This window comes from Lithobates pipiens, unplaced genomic scaffold (assembly GCF_037356315.1).
Source record: "Lithobates pipiens isolate NorthernLeopardFrog02 unplaced genomic scaffold, aLitPip1_a1.2 Scaffold_28, whole genome shotgun sequence".
NCBI lineage: Eukaryota > Metazoa > Chordata > Amphibia > Anura > Ranidae > Lithobates > Lithobates pipiens.
The window spans coordinates 171,804,160-171,828,081 of NW_027507789.1; the positions used below are offsets into that span (position 1 = coordinate 171,804,160).

The 23,922-nt window shown below is 40.5% G+C and overlaps 1 protein-coding gene across 1 annotated transcript; it reads right to left on the reverse strand.

Annotated features, from left to right (window-relative positions):
• Window positions 1–322: 322 nt before the first annotated feature.
• LOC143935812 (keratin, type I cytoskeletal 19-like) lies at window positions 323–13,144 on the reverse strand. The gene is made up of 8 exons (XM_077459921.1): window positions 12,445–13,144; window positions 8,911–8,993; window positions 7,109–7,265; window positions 5,198–5,359; window positions 4,987–5,112; window positions 4,524–4,744; window positions 2,953–3,023; window positions 323–1,155 (listed from the first exon to the last, which is right to left on the reverse strand). Exons 1-8 carry the CDS (start codon window positions 13,081–13,083, stop codon window positions 1,061–1,063), a joined length of 1,554 nt encoding a protein of 517 aa, XP_077316047.1. The 5' UTR covers window positions 13,084–13,144; the 3' UTR covers window positions 323–1,060.
• Between the last annotated feature and the right edge of the window lie 10,778 nt (window positions 13,145–23,922).

Genomic DNA, 23,922 nt, shown 5'->3' on the forward strand with positions numbered 1-23,922 from the left:
AAGGTCATCTTCAGAGTCTCAGGTTCTCTCAGTCCACAACAATAACACATTTTTCTCAGCACACTTTGAAAAGCTTTTTTAGACACATTTTTAATGGCAATGGTGAAAGCAGCCTTGTAAGAGAGCTGAATGACAGGTTTGCTTTAGGACAGGTTATGCTTTGCATGTGAGCATGGTATGACACATATACTTGAGTACCTTCCCACCTCCACTGATCCTTTCCCACACTTACGGTAAGATTAGTTTAAAAGAAAATAAAGGTTTCTGGAAATTTGCCTAAACCATTGTAAAACCACTGAAATAATAAATGCTGTACCAGTAATTTGATGTAGCAAAGCTTTATTAAAGAAATCAGGATTCTAGAATATCAACAAAAGAGCATATTGTAATGGACATGTCATGGGGAGCCTCAGTCAAACGTGAAATCAATATCCTGTGAATGTTATATACTGCAATAATATCTGCATATGTATGAATTTCTCTCTTTAGTCTTAAAGTTTGGAGACTATTTATATTTAATGGTAAAGTGCACTTGTTCGGTAAATAATCAGAAAATAAGAACAGCTGTGGTTGCTTGGTTAGCTGCACTGTGGTGAACAGATAACAAAAAGGCCTAAAGGCTTTGACTGCCAAAATGCATATTTCAGTTGCTAGAGGATGCACCATATACTATGGCTTGCTGTATGTTGCTATGTAACAGTAAGATCTCCGGAGTTCCATCCATTGGTCATAACTATTGACCAGGAATCTTTCATTTGACCCAATAAGGACATCTTACAATTGGAACCTTTGAGACAATGGCCTGTAAGTGAAGCAATTTTCCATCATTCACTCATAGCAGTAGTATCTGTTTTGAGTGAACTGACAACTTAAAGCATTTCTTGCAACTACTAAAGTGATTTATTACAGAGTATTTTTGCTTGTTCAAGTACAGTAACTGATCATTTGTATTGGGCTCCTGACATGCTAAATTAAGAAAGATACATTCATGAGCTATAAGCATTGAGAGACTAGAGACGTTCAGGCATTGCTCCTGATTCGAAGTGTTTGAAGGTGTTGTTTACTTTCTATATCCAGACTGGTAGTGCTGGTTTTGGGTGGAGATCACACGACCATCTTTGTCTTCAGTCTTGATTCTTACGTGATAGGAACCTCCTGAAAGAAGCCAACAAAGAGATTTTATGAGTCTACCTCACTTTCTAAGTTTATTCCTTATATTATATAATGCAGCTAATCCGTGTAAAAAGAAGGCAAGAAAATGGTCTATAATTATGTCTACAGTGACAGTGGGAAAAGATGGGCAAATGTATGTGTAGATAAACTGGAAGACACATGGGGGAACCATACTATCCATCGTTGTATCAGACTTTGCCCAGCAGAGCAACAAATTGATGGATGTTAGTGAAGCTTGATTACCCAACCTTTATTAATATTCTGATTACATAGATGCATTGAACTATTTTTATTCCTGATAATCTTGCCAAACATCTACACTCACTCCTACTGTTATTTAAATTACTGACTTTGAAAGTGAAATGTTTTACCACACTTTGTACATAACCTCAGCTCTTAGTGCTGGCTTAATAAAGTATATCTAGTGCCAACACTTTAGTTTTGGATAGAGTTTTGAGAGGTTAAAACATTTTTTTCTTCCGACAGGACTTGTTCCAATGACACTTGTATTAGCCCTTGTACACACAGTCGGAGATTCCGTCAGAATGTTTCCTATCGGACCGTTTTGTCGGATATTCCGACTGTGTGTGGTCTCCACCGGACTGTTTCCGTCTGAATATCCGACGGACCAAGTTTTCCAACTTGCCGGTAAAATTTTCCGACAAAATACTCCAATCATGTGTAGCCTACTCCGACGGACAAAGTGCCACGCATGCTCAGATCAAATTCCTAGGCCAAAGCTATTGGCTACTAGCCTGAACGTAGTCCCGTCGTAACGAAATAACGTCATCACATTATGTACAATCGGATTTTCCGACAACTTAGTCCGACCGTGTGTATGCAACATCACTTCCGGACCTGTTCCGGAATGAATCCGTCGGAATTACTCAGACGGATTTGGTTGTCGGAATCTCCGACCGTGTCTACAAGGGCTAAGAGGGGATTTCCTTTAGTTTGGAGAGATGTCCTCTCACTGCCTGTTGCATCTGAGAGACAGGATGTGAAGGGCAATTTCGCCATATGTAGGGGTCCTCAGCCATTTTGAATCACAAATAGTTGTCAATTATATTGTATGGGATATGGCGACCATAAAAACTTTTGTGTACCTCTGTATTTTATCAGTATTTTAAAGATTTATTTAATTTAATTAGGTTACATGTTCCCTCTTAGGTACATTTAGAGTCCCAATTTACTACTCCTATTCCCCCTAGGTTTCTGGGGGTCGTGGAGAAAGATCAGTATTGCATGTCAGAAGGGATGGTGCCAAATTAGCGAACTTTCATTTGATGGTTTTACGCATATTTATAAGTGAACAAGTTATAGGTTTACTTAAAATATATGTAATACCATGGTAAAATTGTGTTAAATGAAGAATCTACTGAAATAAAGGGAGGCTGGTATTGCTGACCTCTTCTTCTGAAAATGACAGTTGCCTGCCATACTGGTCCAATGGCTTCAATACTTTCTGAGTACCTGACCCTAATATGCATTTCTGACATCAGTCAAACTTGACTTGCTTCATGCTTGTTCTGTGCAATCAGAGATCACACGTGGCAGCCTGCATTTTGATAAGGTGGTCAGCAGTTGCCGTATACATATATTATTTTAGCACACAGGTTTCTTATAATAAGAGTAGAAATAAAAATATCAAGTTATTTGAGCAGCAGAGGAAACAATCCCTAGCTGGGTGAGTATTAAATATTGGAAGCACTTCTGCTACGGCTGTGACAGATTGTGAATTATATTATTCTCGTTAATGTTTGGTGAGATATTCCGTACCTGCTTTATCAGGCTGGGAGCCCGATGAGTTATACGATGACGATGAATAATCCTGGGAACCCTTTGAGGTCCTGTGTAAAAATATTTAGCACATTAATTATACCTATACACTATATAGTAATGAGTAATCTATTGAAAAACTACATTCTATGTTCTGGGCCCACTTTAGTCATATGTTTCATGATTCCTTTCTTATATTCTCGAGAATTGCTTACTATAAGATTTTGGGTATTTATAAAATTCCTCCTATTGTAAATTCCTCTTATAGCACATTGCACCTCAATGCCAACACTGTTTATCTTCTCTATATATATTCAAATCTCTCAATTAGGGGAAGCATTATCTCCCAAGGTGTACCATACATTTAAAGGGGGTGTATTTAATCACTTTAGCCCCGGAAGATTCGGCTGCTGAATGACCAGGCCCTTTTTTGTGATTCGGCATTGCGTAGATTTAACTGACAATTGCGCAGTCGTGTGATACCGCACCCAAACAAAATTAAAGTCCTTTTTTCCACATATAGAGCTTTTTTTTGGTGGTATTTGATCGCCTCTGCGTTCTTAATTTTTTGCGATATGAACAAAAAAATAGCACCAATTTTGAAAAAAACACAATATTTTATACTTTTTGCTATAATAAATATGCCATTTTTTTTAAAGAAGCAATTTTTTTTTCAGTTTAGGCCAATATGTATTCATGTTTTTGGTAAAAAATAATAGTGCAATAAGCGTATATTGATTGGTTTGCGCAAAAGTTATAGCGTCTACAAAATAGAGTATAGATTAATAGCATTTTTATTGTTATTTTTTTTCACTAGTAATGGCGGCAATCTGCAATTTATATTGGGGCTGCATCATTATGGTGGACACATCGGACACATTTGACAAATTTTTGGGACCATTGGCATGTATACAGCAATTAATGCTATAAAAATGCATTGATTACTGTAAAAATGTCACTGGCAGGGAAGAGGTTACCACTAGGGGGCGATCAAGGGGTTAACTGTGTTCCCTGCTACATGTTTCTAAGTGAAGGGGGTGGGACTGACTAGAGGAAATGACAGATCATGGTTCCTAGCTATTAGGAACACACGATCTGTCTCTCCTCACAGAGCAGAACAAGGATTTGTGTGCTTACACACACACTTCCGTATTCTGTGTCTCGTGCCCGTGATCGCTCATGGCCGACAGTCATCATGACTGCCTGCTTTCCCGATCCCACGAGTCGACAGATAGCTATGACCTGCAGCAGTAAAAACATGACGGCTGGTTGGCAAGTGGTTAAGAATCGTTGGTCCTGTGGAACTGCATGTACATTTATTCTGTGCAATTCAAGGTAGAATGATTTTCATTCATAATAATATCATAATAATAGGCAGAATTGAGTGGACTGATCATTTTAATCTCTACTAAAAAATCTCTTATACTGGTCAGCTATAGGCCCGAATCTAAAAAGACAGCTCTCACTCTGGGATGTAGAGTATGTGCCTATCTGGATAGAACTTCTTCCTTGCCTATGTCAACCTACGTCATCAGGACAGTTAGCATTTGTTACTATGTGTGTACACATACTGAGTTCCCTGTCCATCCAGTAGGTTGCGGTAGATGCTGATTTCTTGCTCTAGACGAGCCTTGGTATCTAGAAGAATTTGGTACTCTTGGCTCTGGTTTTCCATCTCACAGCGTATATTTGTCAGTTCTGCCTCCACTTTTTGGATCACTTCTTGGATTTGTGAGAGCTTCATACAGTAGCGTCCCTCGGTTTCTGATAGTGTTCCTTCCAAAGCGCATTTCTGGAACAGTGTAATTAGAAAAACAAAGTGGTACAGTGACAATTTATAAACCTTTTTCCTATCAATGACAAAATGGCCTATATGGTGTATATAGTGGGAAGACAAAGAGTAAAACTCTCCCCGGAACCATGAGGTCAGGGGGCCCATCTGCTTCTTCTCCTTTGCTATGGACTGATATTATACTGTTACAGTCTTTAAATGGTGGTGTTTGGCGTTTGTTTTATGCTAGGTTATCCACATACCATGCTAATCTGTGCCTGGAGGTCAATCTCAAGGTTTTGGAGTGTGCGTCTCAATTCTGTGACTTCAGACTTAGTGCTGTTGAAGTCATGTGATTCCTTGTTCAACTGCTGATTCAGTTCTTCGGTCTGCGGAAACAGAACAATCTTATTATTGCATTCTTAAGCAAATATCTTGAACATCATCTGGGATTTTGTCATGAGACAAACTTACCTTAGCATGATACCAGTCTTCCAAATCCCTCTTGTTTTTGGCCATGAGTGCTTCATATTCGTGTCTCATGTCTCCAAGTACTTTTTGGAGGTCATTTCCTGGTGCTGAGTTCATATCCACGTTGACAGTGCCTTGGACCTGTCCACTCAGTGCCTTCATATCCTGATAAGAGACACCATTAAATTATCTATCATGCTAAGGTGATGATATTGCTAATGAGATAGAACTTGTGTACAGTGCCACCCAGTGATAAACTGCAGTTATGTCAACCTAACAAAGTCTTCCACGTTCCTATAGAATTTTCTTTTTATCTAAAATTAAGAACCAAAATCGGTTATATATTCATTTCATGGACCTCCTACTATTTTGCACAGAATATAGGAAAAACCTAAAACTATATTGATTGCCAGAGTTTTCTAAGGTAACAAAGAATATAGTTCCCAACTGTGTCTCATTTGAAACAAATTCCCTCTTTCCTCATCCTTTTGGAATGAGATAACAAAAACCTCTCTTAAAATGTACCATATAACCACCAAATATATTATACTACATTAAACCTTTCATCCAACTGCTAAAGTATTGCATTTTGTTATTTTGAAAGGCCAACATAAAATAAACAGAGTAGTGAAAAAAGTACTTAATTAATAATTTCTGACTTATTCATTCTTCATGATCCACATAACTGGGGGTGTGTCAATGATGGGTCATCTATCTACATGGCATATGCTAAAAGGTGTCTTAACTCAAAAGGTTGGGAGGTATGAAATAGTATTTTGGTTGCTCAGGGTGCTGATGCTGCATTGTTACCAGAGTGGTCATTATTTGCTGTATACCCAGTGAGGATACAGCTTTTTCTAATTCCCTTTAAAGAGGGTTTCTAAAGGGGGTTTTCTAAGAAAGCTTGAAACTAGAGATCTGCAATTCCAGAGCATACCATATATAAATGTCAGCAGACTCAGATTGCAAAAGGCAGATGTGTAGAGGCACTCTGGAAAGAGTAGGGTCTCCCAACTGTACAGGGCATAAAAACCACCATAGCAGATCATATAACTGTTATGGTGCCCAGAAGCTCAGGGACCTATAGTTGTCTGTCTATAAAAAGATTTATTTAAGTAGAAATGATTGTACTTTTTACAAACAAAGTATAAGGAACCTATATAGGATTACATTGAAAACAATTGATATTCTGTATCCATAGAAGAATGACCTTCAAGATGGAGATTAGGGTGACAGGGTCCTTTAACTGCTATAGGGTCAAATCACTCATAGTTATTGCACTGACAGTAATGCAAGAAGAACCAAAAATGCAAATGATTATGCTATTTATTCCTTTGTACCAGGAACTCCTACACTGAGAACAGTATTTTTTTCTTTATGAAGTGAATTATGTTGGATGGTCTGGTGATACATGGCAGTGTCTGGCATCAAAAGTGAGGCTTGGATGAGGCCTAGAAGAGGACAATTCTGAACCACACTTTAAAAAATACTTGTGCACCCTCCAGTGCCTGGCTCGGTACCTAACAGAGAACCAGTTACTGGTCACTGAGGGACATAAAGATTCCACCTAAATGGATTCTGGTTACACTATAGCAAGTAGCATTTAAATAGATGATGGCACCCTGGAAATTTGGTTTTGAAATGGTGTAGAAATAAACACCAAATTTTCAGAAACTGGTTGGAGGGCCTGTGCAGAAACAGGCGTAGCTGCACTGTCAGGCACCTGAAAAAAATATCTCCCATAACTTAAGTAGCAAACACATGTGGTCCAAAAATACTTCACTTTGACATGCATGGGTACAGGTGGCATTTGGATTTGGCATAGTTTCTGATAACGATATATTACTGGCTAACGTTTAGGAAGCATTAATCCATGTTGATCAAATTTCTTATACTGTATGCAGTTTGTTTTACCTCTTCATGGTTCTTCTTCAGCATGGCAATTTCATCCTTTAGACTCTCAAGCTGTGACTCCAGGTCACTTTTGGCGAGAGTCAGATCATCCAGAAACTTCCTCAGGCCATTGATATCAGCATCCACTGAATGGCGCAAGAACCGTTCGTTCTCATATCTATTATCAAAAAGAAGATTCTTTAGTGCCTACTAAAAACTTCCATTAAGCAAAAGGAACATCAAACTCATTGAATACCAGTTCAAAGTATAATATCGTTCAGCAACCAGTCAGAATGTATCTTTTAATATTCTAACTACTGAAACCTGAAGACAGCTAAAATAATAGGTTGGTGTGAGAACATGTGGCTCACTCCATGTGATAGTGCTTGGCCAATCAGCATTGTTACAGAGGTTAACCATAGCCTTGTGTAAGCTACAACCCCAGCAACTTGTAGCTTACACAGGTTTTTTCTTTGACTCTCAAGATTGACTATTTGATTCCGCTTAATGATTTGACTCCACATGATGTTGGGGAGGTTTGCATTAAAGTAAACCTATTGTTTTCCCTGCGTTGGCAAAGAACAGGCTCACATACGCTTGTCCCCACTCAGCATTCATGATTGTGGTTATCCAGTTTTAACTTATAAACTGCACTCTGATATGATTTAAAGTGGAATTAAACCCTCCTATACTTTAGAGCTGAGGACAGTGCCATCTTAGCCCTTGTACACACGGTCGGAGATTCCGACAACCAAATCCATCGGATTTTGTCCGAAACTGTTGCATACACACGGTCGGACAAAGTTGTTGGAAAATCCGACGTGATGATGTTATTTCATTACGACGGGACTACGTTCAGGCTAGTAGCCAATAGCTTTGGTGTAGGAATTTGATCTGAGCATGCGTGGCACTTTGTCCGATCGGAATTCTCTACACATGATCGGAGTATGTCCGATCTGAGCATTTTGTCGGAAAATTTTACCAACAAGTTGGAAAACTTGGTCCGTCGGATACTCCGATGGAAACAGTCCGATGTAGACCACACACAGTGGGAATATCCGCCAAAACGGTCCGATCGGACACATTCCGTCGGAATCTCCGACCGTGTGTACAAGGGCTTAGACTCTGTTTAGATCTGTAGTTGCCATGCTGAGTCACATTTGATCAGCTATGACACCAGCCATTTTAAGGCTTGAAAATTAGTTTGAGAGCTGACATAAGCCCGCTAGCAACTGTGACAGTTGTTACCCATGGTATGCCTTGACTGTAACTGCACCTAAACCAAAACAAAGTACTGTATGATCCTATTTGGACCTCTTTTGAATGGTAAGTATGGTAAGTATACCATTGAACGTGTTTTATTACAGTATATCTGTTTATCTACTTCAATACCGGTACTTTCACCCCCTTCCTGCCCAGGCCAATTTTCAGTACCCAAATTAAAATTTTTGCATTTTTTGAAAACAAATAGAGATTTCTTTTGGTGGTATTTATTCACCACTGGGTTTTTTATTTTTTGCTAAATAAAAAAAATATTTTTTGAAAAACAAACAAACATTTTTCTGTTATAAACATTTGCAAAAAAGTAATTTTTCTTCTTCATTTGGATACCTGTGTGAATTTGGAATCACCAAACTGATAGTTAAAAAGACAGCATGACAACCATAGTCAGTCACATGTTACCAGTAACAATTTTTGTGAACAAGGATTTTAAATTGAGCATTTCCAGTTTTTATTCTATTTCATAAATTATTTTACCTGCAAACATTTAAAAAAATATATCTAAACAAATAAAAAAAACTGCGCATTTGATTTCTACTTACTTGAGTTTAAAGTCATCAGCTGCAAGGCGTGCATTGTCAATCAGCAGTGTTAAACTGCCATTGTTACCAGTGGCATCTTGGATCTGACAGCAAAATAAATTACCACAAGTTTATTTAGGTTTTAATAAATCCCTTACTGTCTCATAGCATGATGTTCAAAATTGAAAGTGGGATGATTGTGCAGGAAACACATACATAATAAAAAAAAGGTGATAGGAAAAAACAATTGGTGGGAAAATATATTTGGTTGAAAATAACACCTGTCGACAAAAAAGAAGTTGGATAAAAAACAAGTAAAATAAAGAGTTTTAGGGAAAAAACAAATGCTGGAGAAAAAGGATTGAAGAAAAAAATGCTTGTTGTTTAAAGGCAGGGATCTCCAAACTATGGCCCTTCAGGACTACACGTCCCATGAGGCATTGTAAAACTTTGACATTCACAGACAAGACTAAGCATGATGGGAATTGTAGTTCCTGAACAACTGAAGGGCCATATTTTGAAGACCCCTGATTTAAAGCATTCAGCTCATTAACTTTCACTGACCCCGGAGTTGTGTAAAACAGCATAGGAACTTACTATGGCACCCTCACCACCAATGCCAACTTTTTTGCTAGTTTAACTAAGGGTCCATGTTTCAAATAGTCATCATCCATTTAAATTAACAAGTTGGTGGTGTTAGTCATTGGAAAGAGGTAGCTATTTCTAGGAGAACAGTTTGTTTCTTTTGGAGGACCTCAACCTTTGTTCTGAGCTGCCACGTATCAGATTTTGCTCATTTTCTAAAACACCAAAAAAAGAAGGTTCTACTTTCTGTCAACCCAGGAACTCTATCAATAAATTCAGAGACCTGATTTGGAGGTTAGGCATCACCAGTTTAAGCTGGCCATAGAGTGGTAGAATGTTGTTAAAACATTTTTTTTAAAGGTTCCATCAGTTTTCTAATGGTGTCAATGGGTATAAATCAATGTTAATTTTTTCCCATATGGATGAGAAAATTCGAAGGATCGGGATGGAAAAGGTTGGTTATTTATTAGCTGGAGGAACCAAATTCTAATTGTTAATGTGGTCCTCAAGCAGGAAAAAATGTATGGTATTTGTACACTATCCTATTGTAAAGGATGGAAAATCGAACATTAAAATGATTTGCGTGGGCAGACTATTGCATTAGGATGTGCCCCCCAAAGCTCAAACACACATATATATGTATGTGTTTATATATATATATATATATATATATATATATATATATATATATATATATATATATATATACTGCACTGGATAGTGAGTGAATGGGAAATCCTCTGTACTGAGCAGCTTCCCGTTCATTCACAAACTGAAACACAGTTTACTAGGCTTCAGTTATGAATGAATACGGTGAGTGATCCGTACCAATCACTGTCATTGCTCATTCAGAAAAGGAAGCGGGCCCAGGCAGCAGGAGTAATCTGTGCCACATGGGGGGTGATTAGGGTGTGTCAGGTGTATCTTCACACACCTATGATTAACATTCTATTGCATTAAAGGGAACCTGTTGTCTTGTTTTGCTTTTCGTGTGTGTTAATTTTTCCTATCACTATAAGAGGACACAAACGCATCGCATATCGAAAAACACCAAAATGGAATGAAACACAACTAACTGTATTAAATCTTGATTCTTCTGCATCTGAAAACTCAAATAAAATGTCAAAAACAGTATCATCACATGTTGATAGAATTCATAATGATAGACAGATAGATAAATATGCCAATTCAAATTTTAAGTCTGGTGATGATGAAATTACTTTTTTTTTATCATCACTCCTATGTTGATCATTGTTTGTATGGCTCTTTTTATTTAGGTATACTTTTTCAAAATACCTTTTTTGAAGATAATTATTCATGAAGCAATCCAGATTATTACAAATATTAGCTTATTTTCCTTCTATTCTTGGCTCGATCAGTTTTTATTAAAAAGTGGTAAAATTGTAAAAGTTAACAGAGTGCAGTAGAACAAGTCAAATGGGGTTGCTTTACTAAACGGTTAGAGACTGTTCACTTAGCAAGGAGCTTAACAGGGTGAATTTAGGCTTTGTAAAGGGTATGTTCATTGAGTTTAGTAATTAAAGTAAAGTTTTGTTTACTTTGAATGCCCAATCACTTGCAAGGGAAACTGTGATTCGATGATTGCAGAGAACGCAGATTTTTTTTTTTTTTCATTAAGCTAAGTGAACATCCAATTTCAATGTGAAAATATACTTTGTAAAGTGAACAGTCTTTATTCCTTTAATAAAACAGCCTAATAGTTTTCTATAACCAGGCTGAAACCTCCAAGTAATTGTCTTGCACAATGCAGGCATTGTCTGGCTTAGGAATGTAGAGCAGCAATTCATATTAACAGAAAGTCTATAAGAAGGAGGATGGTGCCCTCTCTCGTTTGTCTCATCTAAGTCACAGAATTTGTCATATGACAAGAGGCTCAAAGGTTAGGTTTACTCATTTTTAAATGATTTTCCTCTAGTTTTATTTAGGCAGCGTTCACATAGCTTAAAGCGAAACTAAAATTCCATTGTTAAAGGCAGCAAACAGGCAGGCTCTTTATTGCAAAAGAGATACACTGGCTCCTGCATATGCACAGGAGTGGCGTCATCCTGCGCTGGCCAATGAAAAATCGGTACAGAAGATGCCGGACTGTTGCAGCAAAGGTAAGTTTAGTTCCGCTTTCGCACAAGGATATGGATTTTTATTTTAGCCAAGTGACTGTAATTTTTTACAAAATTGAAAATAACGCTCAATTAAAAAAAAAAAATTCTCATCCTGGTGTATTAATATGCCAATGTAACCTTTTTCAGTTATATATACCCTTCTATTCTCAAGCAATTGCATTTTTTTTGTTCTGCCCTCTATAATTTTTTTCTAACTTTCATGGGGTAACAGCCTTACCTGTACTTAGTGGAAGTACCATGACGTCACATCACTTCCTATATAAACACAATGCGGAAGACCTTAGCACTTGAAGCGGGACTTTAAGAATGATCTAATTCTTAATTTCTGCTGTAATGGGACCAAAAATACCTAACTTTTTCCCGGCCAACATACATGTAGCCATAACCAGGTTGTATCTTGTGCTAAATTTTCTGGTATTTCAGTTGTTGGTTGGTTGAATCACTTTAGGGGCAAACAAACCACTGTGTGCATCTACACAGGGGCCTTCTGATTTAGGCGCCCATTTAATCTAGATTTCAGTGGTTGCTGGGACCTTTTCCCTCTGTCGTGTAGACCTGGATAAAACCCAAATAGGCATTTTCACTCTATCTATCTATCTATCTATCTATCTATCTATCTATCTATCTATCTATCTATCTATCTATCTATCTATGTTTTACACAGTGAATAAATATTTGTCTTAGGGGGCACCTAAATCATATTTGCACAGGGGTCTTTGTTGACTTTGTCCACCACTGAATCAAATAATATATTTCAATTTCTCTAGACTTTTGCACGTTAGTTCTCAGCCCCACCCATTAAGTCAAAAGTACATCTTTAATATCTTACTTTTTTCTGTAGATCCTCAATAGCTTTGAAGTAATGACTGTAGTCATTGATTGGCTTTGGTTTTTGAGATTCGTACCACAGGCGGATCTTCTTCTCTAGTTCACTATTGGCCTCCTCTAAGTCTCGCACTTTGTTAAGGTATGTGGCCAGACGGTCATTCAAATTCTGCATGGTGTGCTTCTCATTGAAATTGAGTAATCCTTGGTCTTCTCCATATCCACCTCCATGACCCCCTCCAAATTCAAAGCCATAGTCACCTCCATGTCCAAAACCAGAGCCAGCTCCATGACCAGCACCACCAAAACCAGATCCACCACCAAAACCAGATCCACCACCCAAACCAGATCCACCACCAAAACCAGATCCACCACCAAAACCACAGGCAGCTCCAACATTATCTGACCCACCACCATAGCCATGTCCAATATTTAAGCTCCTTCCTGCCCCACCACCATAAATTCCACCGGCAGCTCCAAAATGACCTGATCCACCACTAAAGCCATATCCACCTTTTAAGCTCCCTCCTGCCCCACCACCATACAATCCACAAGAGCTATATCTTCCAGAAGAAACCCTAAAACTATGACCAGAGCTGGAGCCTGTGCTCCCTAAGGTCTTAACTCCTTGCTTTTTGCTCATGGTGGCAAAGAAAAGCTTGACAAGAAGATACTACAGAAGAAACTACACAGCTGGATCTGAGACAGGGCCACAGATGCATGTGTTCTGCTATTGATTCTTTTTATACTAATGAGGCATTGGGTGTCACCATTTAATTGTTTGCATATCATTGCCAATTTTCTTTTAGCACCTCTTTTTTTTTAAGATGATGGACAATCATTACATGCAAAGCATCTGGGTGTTATCTTGTTTAAACAACAGATGTATAGGTGAAAGCAGAAATTCATGTTCATCTGTTTTTCCTGGATGTAAGCCTGAAGCAATTAAATCAATAACTCCTGGAGTTTGGTGGAAAAAAACTATAAGCTATGTGGTGCTACAAATTTATTTTTTTCTAGAATGTTTCTCAACGTGCACAAATATCATAGTGATACAAAAACAAGGCACATTTGCATCAGATCTTCCAGAAAAAAACAAAGAAGCATTTTAGCGAAGGCAATAAGTACTTTTTAACAGCTTAGTCTACCATAAGGCCCCATTCTCACCTCAACATTTTGTACCTTGAAGCTCAAAGCTCCAAAATGCTGACGGAGAAAAAAACAATTATTCTCTATGGAGATGGTTCACATCTCCACTCCAAGTTGCCTGAAGCCAAACACCTGAAGCACGAAAACGTTCTGGAGCTCAAATTGAGCAGATTTGCACATTTTTATTCCCATAGAAAGGAATGGGTATGCCCCATTTGCCTTTTTTTTTCTGCTAAAAAAACATTGGTAATAATATATTAATAAATAAATGTAAAATAAATACACAAATAAATAAGAATCATCATTAATAAATAAATAAAATAAGTTAATACAATGTAATATACAAATAATAATAATAATTACCCCTAACTGTAAAAATAAAAATAAATAATAACAATAATAATAATAATAATAATAATTATTATTATTATTATTATTATTATTATTAATAATAATAATAAAACTATTAAAATAATGATAAATGAACACTCAAACCCGAACAAAAAACAATGATAAATAATAATATCAATAATCATTTATTATTATTATTATTATTATTATTTATAATAATAATAATACAAATAATAATATTAAATAATAGTGTATTTATTTATTTATTTTGCATTTAGTCATTTAAGATTATTTTAATATTATATTTTTTAACAGTGAGGGGTTAAGGATGGGGGTTAATTCTTTATTTATTGTTATTACAAAGTATTCATTAGTATGTATTTATTTATGATTATTTTTATTTATTTGTGTATTTATTTGACATTTATCTATTATTATTATTAGTAGTAGTAATAGTATTAACACCCTAACCCTAACAAAAAGAAAAATAGCAATAAATAACCCTAACCCCTAACCCCATTCCCTAATCCTAACCATAACCTAACCTTAAATCTAACACCTTACCTAACAAAAAAAAGAATGAATAATAATAAATAAAGAAATACAGTAAAAGCTGATGGAAAAGCTAAAAAAGCTGAAAAACCTAGCAACAAATGATGCAACAGATGACAGTTTTCTGGGGAAAAAAAAACGCTGGAAAAACTTTCAAAGACGCTGCCCTCAGGTGTAAATGCAGCCTAACTGATACCCCAATATTGGAAAAAACTCCTTCCTGGCCATCCTTTGGATGTTGTGCCTGGCTGGTGGCCACAAAGTTCCAGTTTAATTAATTTGAAACAGAGTTCACTTACACATTTCAACTATATGTATTATGCAGTAAAATATGTACGCTATATGTATGTATAATATGCAATAATATTCCCGAGCACTGGTGCCAATTTACACAAAGCTAAACCCTAGCATTGCTATGAGTAGCAGGAATAATAACCCCTCACATCGGTGCCAGCAATAAAAAAAACAGCAGTTTTAGCAATAATAACACACACCATTTGTGTCAGTTTCTGCAGGCAATAATAACCCCCAGCATTGAAGCCTGTTTATGTAAAAAATAACCCCAGCATAAATGACAGCTTCCATAATAATAACCCACATCATTAGTGCCAGTTTACAAATGAATAACCCCAACATTGGTGTCATTAGCAGCAATAACAATCCCCAGCATCAGTGGCAGTTTCTGCAGTAATATCCCCCAGCATCTGTGCCAGTAATAACCCCCAGCATAAATGGCAGTTTATGCAATAATTCAAGCCCACAGTATTGATGTCAGTAGCAGCAATAATAACCCCCAGCACTGATGCCTGTTTATGCAAAAATAACCCCCAGCATGAAGGACAGTTTCCATAATAATAACCTTCAGCATCAGTGCCAGTTTATGCAATAATAAATATACAAACAAACCCAAGGATAAACCGAGGAAAAAAATAAGCTTTACTTAGCACCAGCCCACAGACAACCAGATAACAATATGCGTTAAAAACAGGGGTTTAGTCTGCACACATTTGCATAAGCCACAGAGCCGCGCCAAGGCATCCCAATATCTGTGGTACCTAACATTAACTTTGCATGTGCCTCCACTGTGGGGACACTTATAAGTTAGTGTTAGGTACCACAGATATTGGGGTGCCTTGGCGCGGCTCTGTGGCTTATGCATGCATTTGCAAATGTGTGCAGACTAAACCCCTATTTTTAACGCATACTGTTAGACAGGTTATCTGGTTGTCTGTGGGCTGGTGGTAAGTAAAGCTTGGTTTTTTCCTCGGTTTATCCTTGGGTTTGTTTGTATCTGTTGTTAGCCTTCCAAGCTTCTTACTGCGATAGCCAGCTATAGGTGTGAGCGGGTCGCATCTTTTTGTGTCACAGGTTGTGTTTTTGGTCAGGCATCTCACTGACATGTGTTGCCATTGTGCTGGGTGTTCAGTGTGCTCCTGTACCTTTAAGAAGGGGTGGCTTCCCTTCAGTCCACCTGCTTTCACCTATCCATCAGAATGCATGTGCCTCCACTGTGGGGACACTTATAAGTTAGTGTTAGGTACCACAGATATTGGGGTGCCTTGGCACGGCTCTGTGGCTTACGCATGCATTTGCAAATGTGTGCAGACTAAACCCCTGTTTTTAACGCATACTAGGTTATCTGGTTGTCTGTGGGCTGGTGGTAAGTAAAGTTTGTTTTTTTCCTCGGATTATCCTTGGGTTTGTTTGTATCTGTTGTTAGCCTTCCAAGCTTCTTACTGCAATAGCCAGTTATGCAATAATAATCCCCAGCATTGGTGTCAATAGTAACAATAACCCCCAGCATTAGTGCCAGTTTCTGCAAAAATAATCCCAAGCATTGGTGTCAGTATCAGTAATAAAAAAAAACGCATTGGTGCCAGTTTCTGCAACAATTATCCCCAGCATTGGCGCCAGCCTATATAATTACCCCCCAGCATTGATGGCAGTTTCTGCAATAATACCCAGCATTGGTGCCAGCCTACATAATTAACCCCAGCATTGATGACAGTTTGTGCAATAATAATCCCCAGAATTGGTGTCAATAGCAGCATTAATAACCCCCAGCAAAGGTGGTCAGAGATATGATATTATGCTATTTAAGCTCCTCTTAAAGTATAATTCCAGTTTAAACTTGACTAGCCTCCCACCCCCCTCCTAACACATATGCCGACTAACCTGTGAAAAACAATATGTCTATACTTATTTAAATGCAAGTCACTTTGCTTCAGTCATATGATACCCTGTGTTAGCCAGTTCCGGCAGCAGTGGAAAGGAGAAGAGCCTGGACAATAGCTGGTAAAACCTAGAGTGATGATATCACCCATAGACTCCCATGTCCCAGCTATTGTTTGGCACACTCTCCTCTCCCTTGCATACACTGCTAGCTCACACAAGCGACATCATGTGACCAGACCAGAGTGGGCTGAAGATGGGCTGGTCAGTTAGTGTAGAAGGGGGGATTTCTAAATTTAGTTTAGTTTAGGTCTCTTTCACACGGGGTGGAATCCCTCTACCAGGCACTGGTGAGGCTGCATCTCATGGGCACTGTTGGGCTGCATCTCATGGGCACTGGTAGGCTGTATCTCATGGGCCCTGGTAGGTTGCATCTGATGGGCCCTGGAAGGCTGGATCTGATGGGCTCTGGTGAGGCTGCACCTGATGAGCATTGGTGAGGCTGCATCCGATGGGCACTGGTTAGACTGCGTATGATGGGCACTGGTTAGACTGCGTATGATGGGCGCTGGTTAGACTGCATATGATGGGCACTGGTTAGACTGCATATGATGGGCACTGGTTAGACTGCGTATGATGGGCGCTGGTTAGACTGCATATGATGGGCACTGGTTAGACTGCATATGATGGGCACTGGTTAAACTGCATATGATGAGCACTGGTAGGTTGCATCTCATGGGCACTAGTAGGCTGTATCTCATGGGCCCTGGTAGGTTGCATCTGATGGGCCCTGGTAGGCTGCATCTGATGGGCTCTGGTGAGGCTGCACCTGATGAGCATTGGTGAGGCTGCATCCGATGGGCACTGGTTAGACTGCGTATGATGGGCACTGGTTAGACTGCGTATGATGTGCACTGGTTAGACTGCATATGATGGGCACTGGTTAGACTGCATATGATGGGCACTGGTTAGACTGCGTATGATGGGCGCTGGTTAGACTGCATATGATGGGCACTGGTTAGACTGCATATGATGGGCACTGGTTAAACTGCATATGATGAGCACTGGTAGGTTGCATCTCATGGGCACTAGTAGGCTGTATCTCATGGGCCCTGGTAGGTTGCATCTGATGGGCCCTGGTAGGCTGCATCTGATGGGCTCTGGTGAGGCTGCACCTGATGAGCATTGGTGAGGCTGCATCCGATGGGCACTGGTTAGACTGCGTATGATGGGCACTGGTTAGACTGCGTATGATGGGCACTGGTTAGACTGCATATGATGGGCACTGGTTAGACTGCATATGATGGGCACTGGTTAAACTGCATATGATGAGCACTGGTAGGTTGCATCTCATGGGCACTAGTAGGCTGCATCTCATGGGCACTGGTAAGCTGCATCTGATGAGGCTGCATCTGATGAGCACTGGGGAGGCTGCATCTCATGGGCACTGGTAGGCTGCATCTCATGGGCACTGGTAGGCTGCATCTCATGGGCACTGGTAGGCTGCATCTCATGGGCACTGGTAAGGCTGCATTTAATGGGCACTGATGAGGCTGTATTGATCTCTTGTATCATGTCTGCAATCTCTTACCATCTCTTGTACTATGTCTGCCGTCTATGACCATCTCCTGCACTATGTCTGCAGTCTCTGACCCTCTCTTGTACTATGTCTGCAGTCTCTGACCATTTCCTGTAGTATGTCTGCCGTGTCTGATTGTCTCCTGTACCATGTCTGCAGTCTCTGACCATCTCCTGTACTATGTCTGCAGTCTCTGACCATCTCCTGTACCATGTTTGCAGTCTCTGACCATTTCCTGTATCATGTCTATTAGAGGTGCACTGAATGGAAATTTTGCTAATACTATTAGCAATGAGTTGAACCGCTTGCTTACTGGGCACATAAACCCCCCTTCTATCCAGACCAATTTTCAGCTTTCAGCGCTGTCGCACTTTGAATGACAATTGCGAGGTCATACAACACTGTACCCAAATGACATGTTTATCATTTTTTTCTCCAAAATAGAGCTTTGTTTTAGTGGTATTTGATCACCCGTGCGATTTATTTATTTTTTTAATTAAAAAGACAGAGTTTTTTTTAAAAATATTTTTTTTTGTTTTTTTGTTTTAAATTTTTATAACGGGTAATTTTTGTCTGTTATCGATGTACACTGATGGGCACTGATAGGTGGCACTGGTGGGGGGCAGTGATGAGCACTGATAGATTACACTGATAGGCAGCACTTCTGGGTGGCACTGATTGGCACCACTGGTGGGCATCGATATGTTGCACTTGTGGGCATTGATAGGTTGCACTTGTGGGCATTGATAGATGGCACTTGTGGGCACTGTTGGTCAGTATAAATGAGGCATAATTGCATCTTCCTCCTAGGGACCGCTGTCAGCGCGAGGAGAAAAAAAACGATCGCTGAACTTTTGTTTACATCATGTGATCAGCTGTCATTGGCTGACAGCTGATCACATGGTAAGGGGCCGGGATCAGCCCCTTACTCAGATCGGGGATCTCCGAGTCACAGTGACTCGGTGATCACAGCGCGTTCTGCACGCGCCCTGTAGGGCGCACACAGGGAGCGTGTACAGGGGAGGCTGTCATATGATGGCCTCCCGGGAATTCACATCCGCGCTGTGGCCATCATTCGGCCATAGCGCGGATGTCAGGTAGTTAGGTAAAAGATTGCAGACAAGATACAAGAGATGGTTAGAGACTGAGGACATGATGCAAGAGATGGTTAGAGACTGAGGACATGATACAGGAGATGGTTAGAGACTGAAGACATGATACAAGAGATGGTTAGAGACTGCAGACTGCATTTTTCTTGAGCTTTTCTGGCACCAAAGGTGCCAATAATGGCCAACATTAAATTCATATTAATTTAAATTGATGCTATTAATTAAAAAGTGGAATATAATACAATTATATATAAAAATATAAATATATTTTAAAAACTGTCATTTACGGTTTTCGGCTAAGTGCGTCCTGCATTTTTGGTCTCAGCACCAAAATTTCCATTTGGTTCAACTCTAGTTCTGTTTGGGAAGGAATAGATCGGCTGAGTGCCCAAGCTGTGTGCAGTGTGGGGTTGGGTGGAGGAGCTCTGCTGAGTTTTCTGCCACCAGTAATCCTGTCTTTTTCTCTGCTGATCCCTGTATACTTCCCTACTGACTCCTGTCCTCCTACCCTGCTGACCCATGTACACTGCCCTGCTGACCCCTGTACACTGCCCTTCTGACCCCTGTACACTACCTTGCTGACCCCCTTCCTTCTGCCCTACTAAACCCTGTCTTTTGCCCTGATAACACCTGTTCTCCATCCTGCTGACCCTCTGTAGTACACTCCCCTGCTGACCTTACATCCTCTGCCCTGCTGACCCCTGTCTACTGCCCTACTGACTGCCTGTACACTGCCCTACTGACTCTTGTACGCTCCCCTGCTGACCCTTTCATCCTCTGCCCTGCTAACCATGTACACTGCCCTCAAACTAATAGGTTCTGTATTCTGCCCTACAAACTGCTGACCCTATCCTCTGCCCTGCTCACACCTGTGCACTGCCCTACTGACTGCAATACACTGCCCTGCTGACCTTACATCCTCTGCCCTTCTAACATTTTTTACTGCACCCCCACATCAGACAGGCTAGATCTGACCCTGTCTTACATGTTGGATTTCAGGATGTTCATTCTGCAGGTTTCCAAGTAAAGCTCTAAAACTTTGCTCCCACCTGGGGTTAAGTTTCAAGGGGTGCATTGCAAGTAACGGGCACATATAGTCTACGATTTGGGTCATTAGGCACATTAGGGTATGAAGACAGCTCCGTAAGAGTTAACATAGTGTGAAGTGCAAGCCAGTGGTTACCTATTGTAACAGAAGTTCACCAAGCAGAATATCATTAAGCATGCACCTGAGATAGGTGGGATAGCCTCTTGCAGGGCCTCTGTAACATGGGTTAAGCCCCAGTTGCTTTGGAAAACCAACCACTGGGGAGGGAGTCAGAACACCGACGCCCTTGGTACAGGAGGACCCGTCATCTACACCAGGTACAAAGCCTCAAAACTGGCTGCAGTGTACTGTGCACTAGTTCTTGGTTACTCGTAGGAGTCCTCCAGACTGCCTGTGCCTTCCGATGGACTGCAGGGTACAGCAGTTTTCTCGTTAGGTGCTCTGCAGCAAACACGGCATCTTACTGAGTGGGCCAAAGCTCCGGAAACCCAGCCTTCCCCCTTTATTATATCACAGGTCCAAAAAGCCTGGGAACAAAGGAGAAGAACACTAACCCCTTCCTCAACCTGGGTCAGCAAGCTACCCTAACCACTTCCAGCCCAACGACGTCATATGATGTCCTGGATTTTGAGTGGGGATATCTGAATGATGCCTGCAGCTACAGGTATCATTCAGATATCATGTTTTACGGCCAGTGATTTTGTGCACCATAAGAACAATCATAGCAGCAGTTCAGCTGCTTGTTTTTTTCTTACAGGTGGCAGGAGGGGACATCCCCCCAGCCCTCCGGTGCTTCTCCAGGCTCACCCGTGAAATCGGCGAGCTGAAAAATGCATTGGTCGCTGCCGGTAGTTGACCATAGAGATTTATGGTGACCAGATGGTCCCCAGTCATCTCTATGATTCTCGGAGGCCCGAGAGCGACGTTATCATGATGTAAAAAATACCGGGAACTCAGCTGGAAAGGCAGAGTCAGTAAAAAAATTTTTTGATCTCGGTCTTTCCAGCCTGGAGGAGATAGCTGGGGTCTTAAAGACCTCAGATCTCTCCATAAAGAGGACCTGTCAATCACTATTCCTGTTACAAGAGATGTTTACACTCCTTGTAATAGGAATAAAAGTGATAAAAAAAATGTAAAGAGAAATTTTTTTTTTTTTAAGACAAAGTGTAAAAATAAAAAAATAAAGGTAAAATAGACAATAAAAAAAAAAATTTAAAGCCTCCCCCATCCCCACTTGCTCGTGCACAGAAGAGAATGCATACATAAGGCCCACCCACATATGTAAACGGTGTTAAAATCACACATGTGAGGTATCGTCGTGCTTGTTAAAGCAAGAGAAACCATTGTAAGGCCGCGTACACACGCGCGGACTGTTGGCCCAACTTTGTCCGTCCAACAGTTTGAGCGAACAGTCCGCTCAAACTTAGCATGGACGGACATGGCCACACACGACGGACGAACAGTTTGCTGAAACCGTGCGCGATGACGTGAACGGCACGTACGACGGGACGAAAAATACGACGTCCTATACACTGCAATGCAACCTTCCGACGTGGAAATCCTTTCTGAGCATGCGCGAGACTTAGTTGGCCGAACAAGCCTACACACGAGCGAACAGTCCGCTGAAACCTTGTTTCAGCGGACAGTTTTTCGGAATTTCCGTAAGACCTTGTTCGGCCAACTGTCCGCTGAAACTGTCCGCTGAAGCCCCACACACGAGCGGACTGTCCGCCCAAACACTGTTCAGCGGACAAGGTTGGGCGAACAGTCCGCGCGTGTGTACGCGGCCTTACCCAAGACCTCCTCTGTAACTCTAAACTGGTAATCTGCAAAAAAAATGTAAAGTGTTTGAAAAATTCTGTTACTGTGTAACGTAAAAAGTTGCAACAATCGCCATTTTATTCCCTAGGGTCTCTGCTAAAAAACATATGTAATGTTTGGGGTTTCTGAGTCATTTTCTAGCACAAAAATGATGTTTTATACATGTAGGAGAGGAGTGCCAGAATGGGCCCTGTATGTAAGTGGTTACAGTGGTTGTAAAGGCAGAAGATTTTTTTATATTAATGCATTCTATCCATTAAGATAACCAACCTTCTGTGTATATCAGCCCCCCCCCCCCCCCCAACACTTACCTGAGGCCCCTCTCTGTCAAGCGATGTCCATGAGTGTCTCAGCCATCCAAGATTCTCCTTCCTGATTGCCTGAGACACAGCAGAGGCACCATTGGCTCCCGCTTCTGACAATCAATGTCAGCTAGCCAATCAGGGGAGAGAGGGGGCAGGGCCGGAGCTCCATGTCTAAATGAAAATAGAGAGAGCTGTTACTCAGCCCAGGTTCCCCTATAGCAAACTGCTTGCTGTGGGGGCACCGAACAGGAGGAAGGGGCCAGGAGCACAGAAGAAGAACCCAAGAAGAAGAGGATCCAGGCTGCTCTGTGCAAAACCACTGCAACAGAGCAGATAAGCATAACATGTTTACTATTTTTATAGGGAAAAAGGTGAGACTTTATAATCACTTTAACTAACAGTCTATTCTGTATCAACCTACTACAAGCTTAAAGTAGTAGGTTTTTTACCTTCATGCATTCTATGCAGCAGCACCCCCAGCCCCCTCATACTTACCTGAGCCCCATCTTGATCTAATGATGTTCACTGGAGCCTCTGCTCACCTGGTTCTCTCCCTCCTCATTGGCTGAGACATCAGTGGTAGCCATTGGCTCCTGCTAGTGTCAATCACAGCCAGTGAGCCAATGAAGAGAGAGCTTGGGCCTAACCAAGCTCTGTGTGTGAATGGACACACGGAGCAGAGGCTTGGGAGTGAGCCTACTTGGGCTTCTTATTGTGGGGGCACTTGGCAGGAGGGATGGGCCAGGCGCACTGATGAGGGATCAGGGAAGAAGAGGATCGGGGCTGCTCTGTGCAAAACCACTGCAGAGCAGGTAAGTATGACATGTTTGTTATTAAAAAAAGAAGAAAACAAACCTTTAATGTCACTTTAATTTAACTGAAAATAGTAAAATAAACAGAATGAATATTGTAAGGTTTACTTAAAGGCTAAGTTCCAGTTAGTATTTAAAAAAAAACATGCAACATTGACATTTTGTTTGTCATACCTGTAGGCTTTTTGCGCCCCTCTCGAAGTCTGACCAAAAAACTCCTAGTTACCAATCCTCACTTCCTGTCTTGTTGATAGGACATGAAATCAGTTGGATGGTCATTTTACGGGATCAAAAACCAATAAGGCAGGAGTTTTGGATTGATAACTGGGAGTTTTTCTGCCAGGCTTCCTGGGACACAAATGGCCTATAGATAAGACAATAACATTACTGAATTACTGCATGGCTTTTTTATTATCTACAAGGGCCCATTGCCTGCATGGGCTATTTTCCGAAAAGAGTGAGATTAGCCTTTAAAAATGTCTTTTGGCCAGACATTTTTCCTCATTTACTGCTCTATATGTTGATTACAGTACTTCATAGAAAGATGTAGTGGTCGTACTGTTTGTATATCACAGCAAGCATGC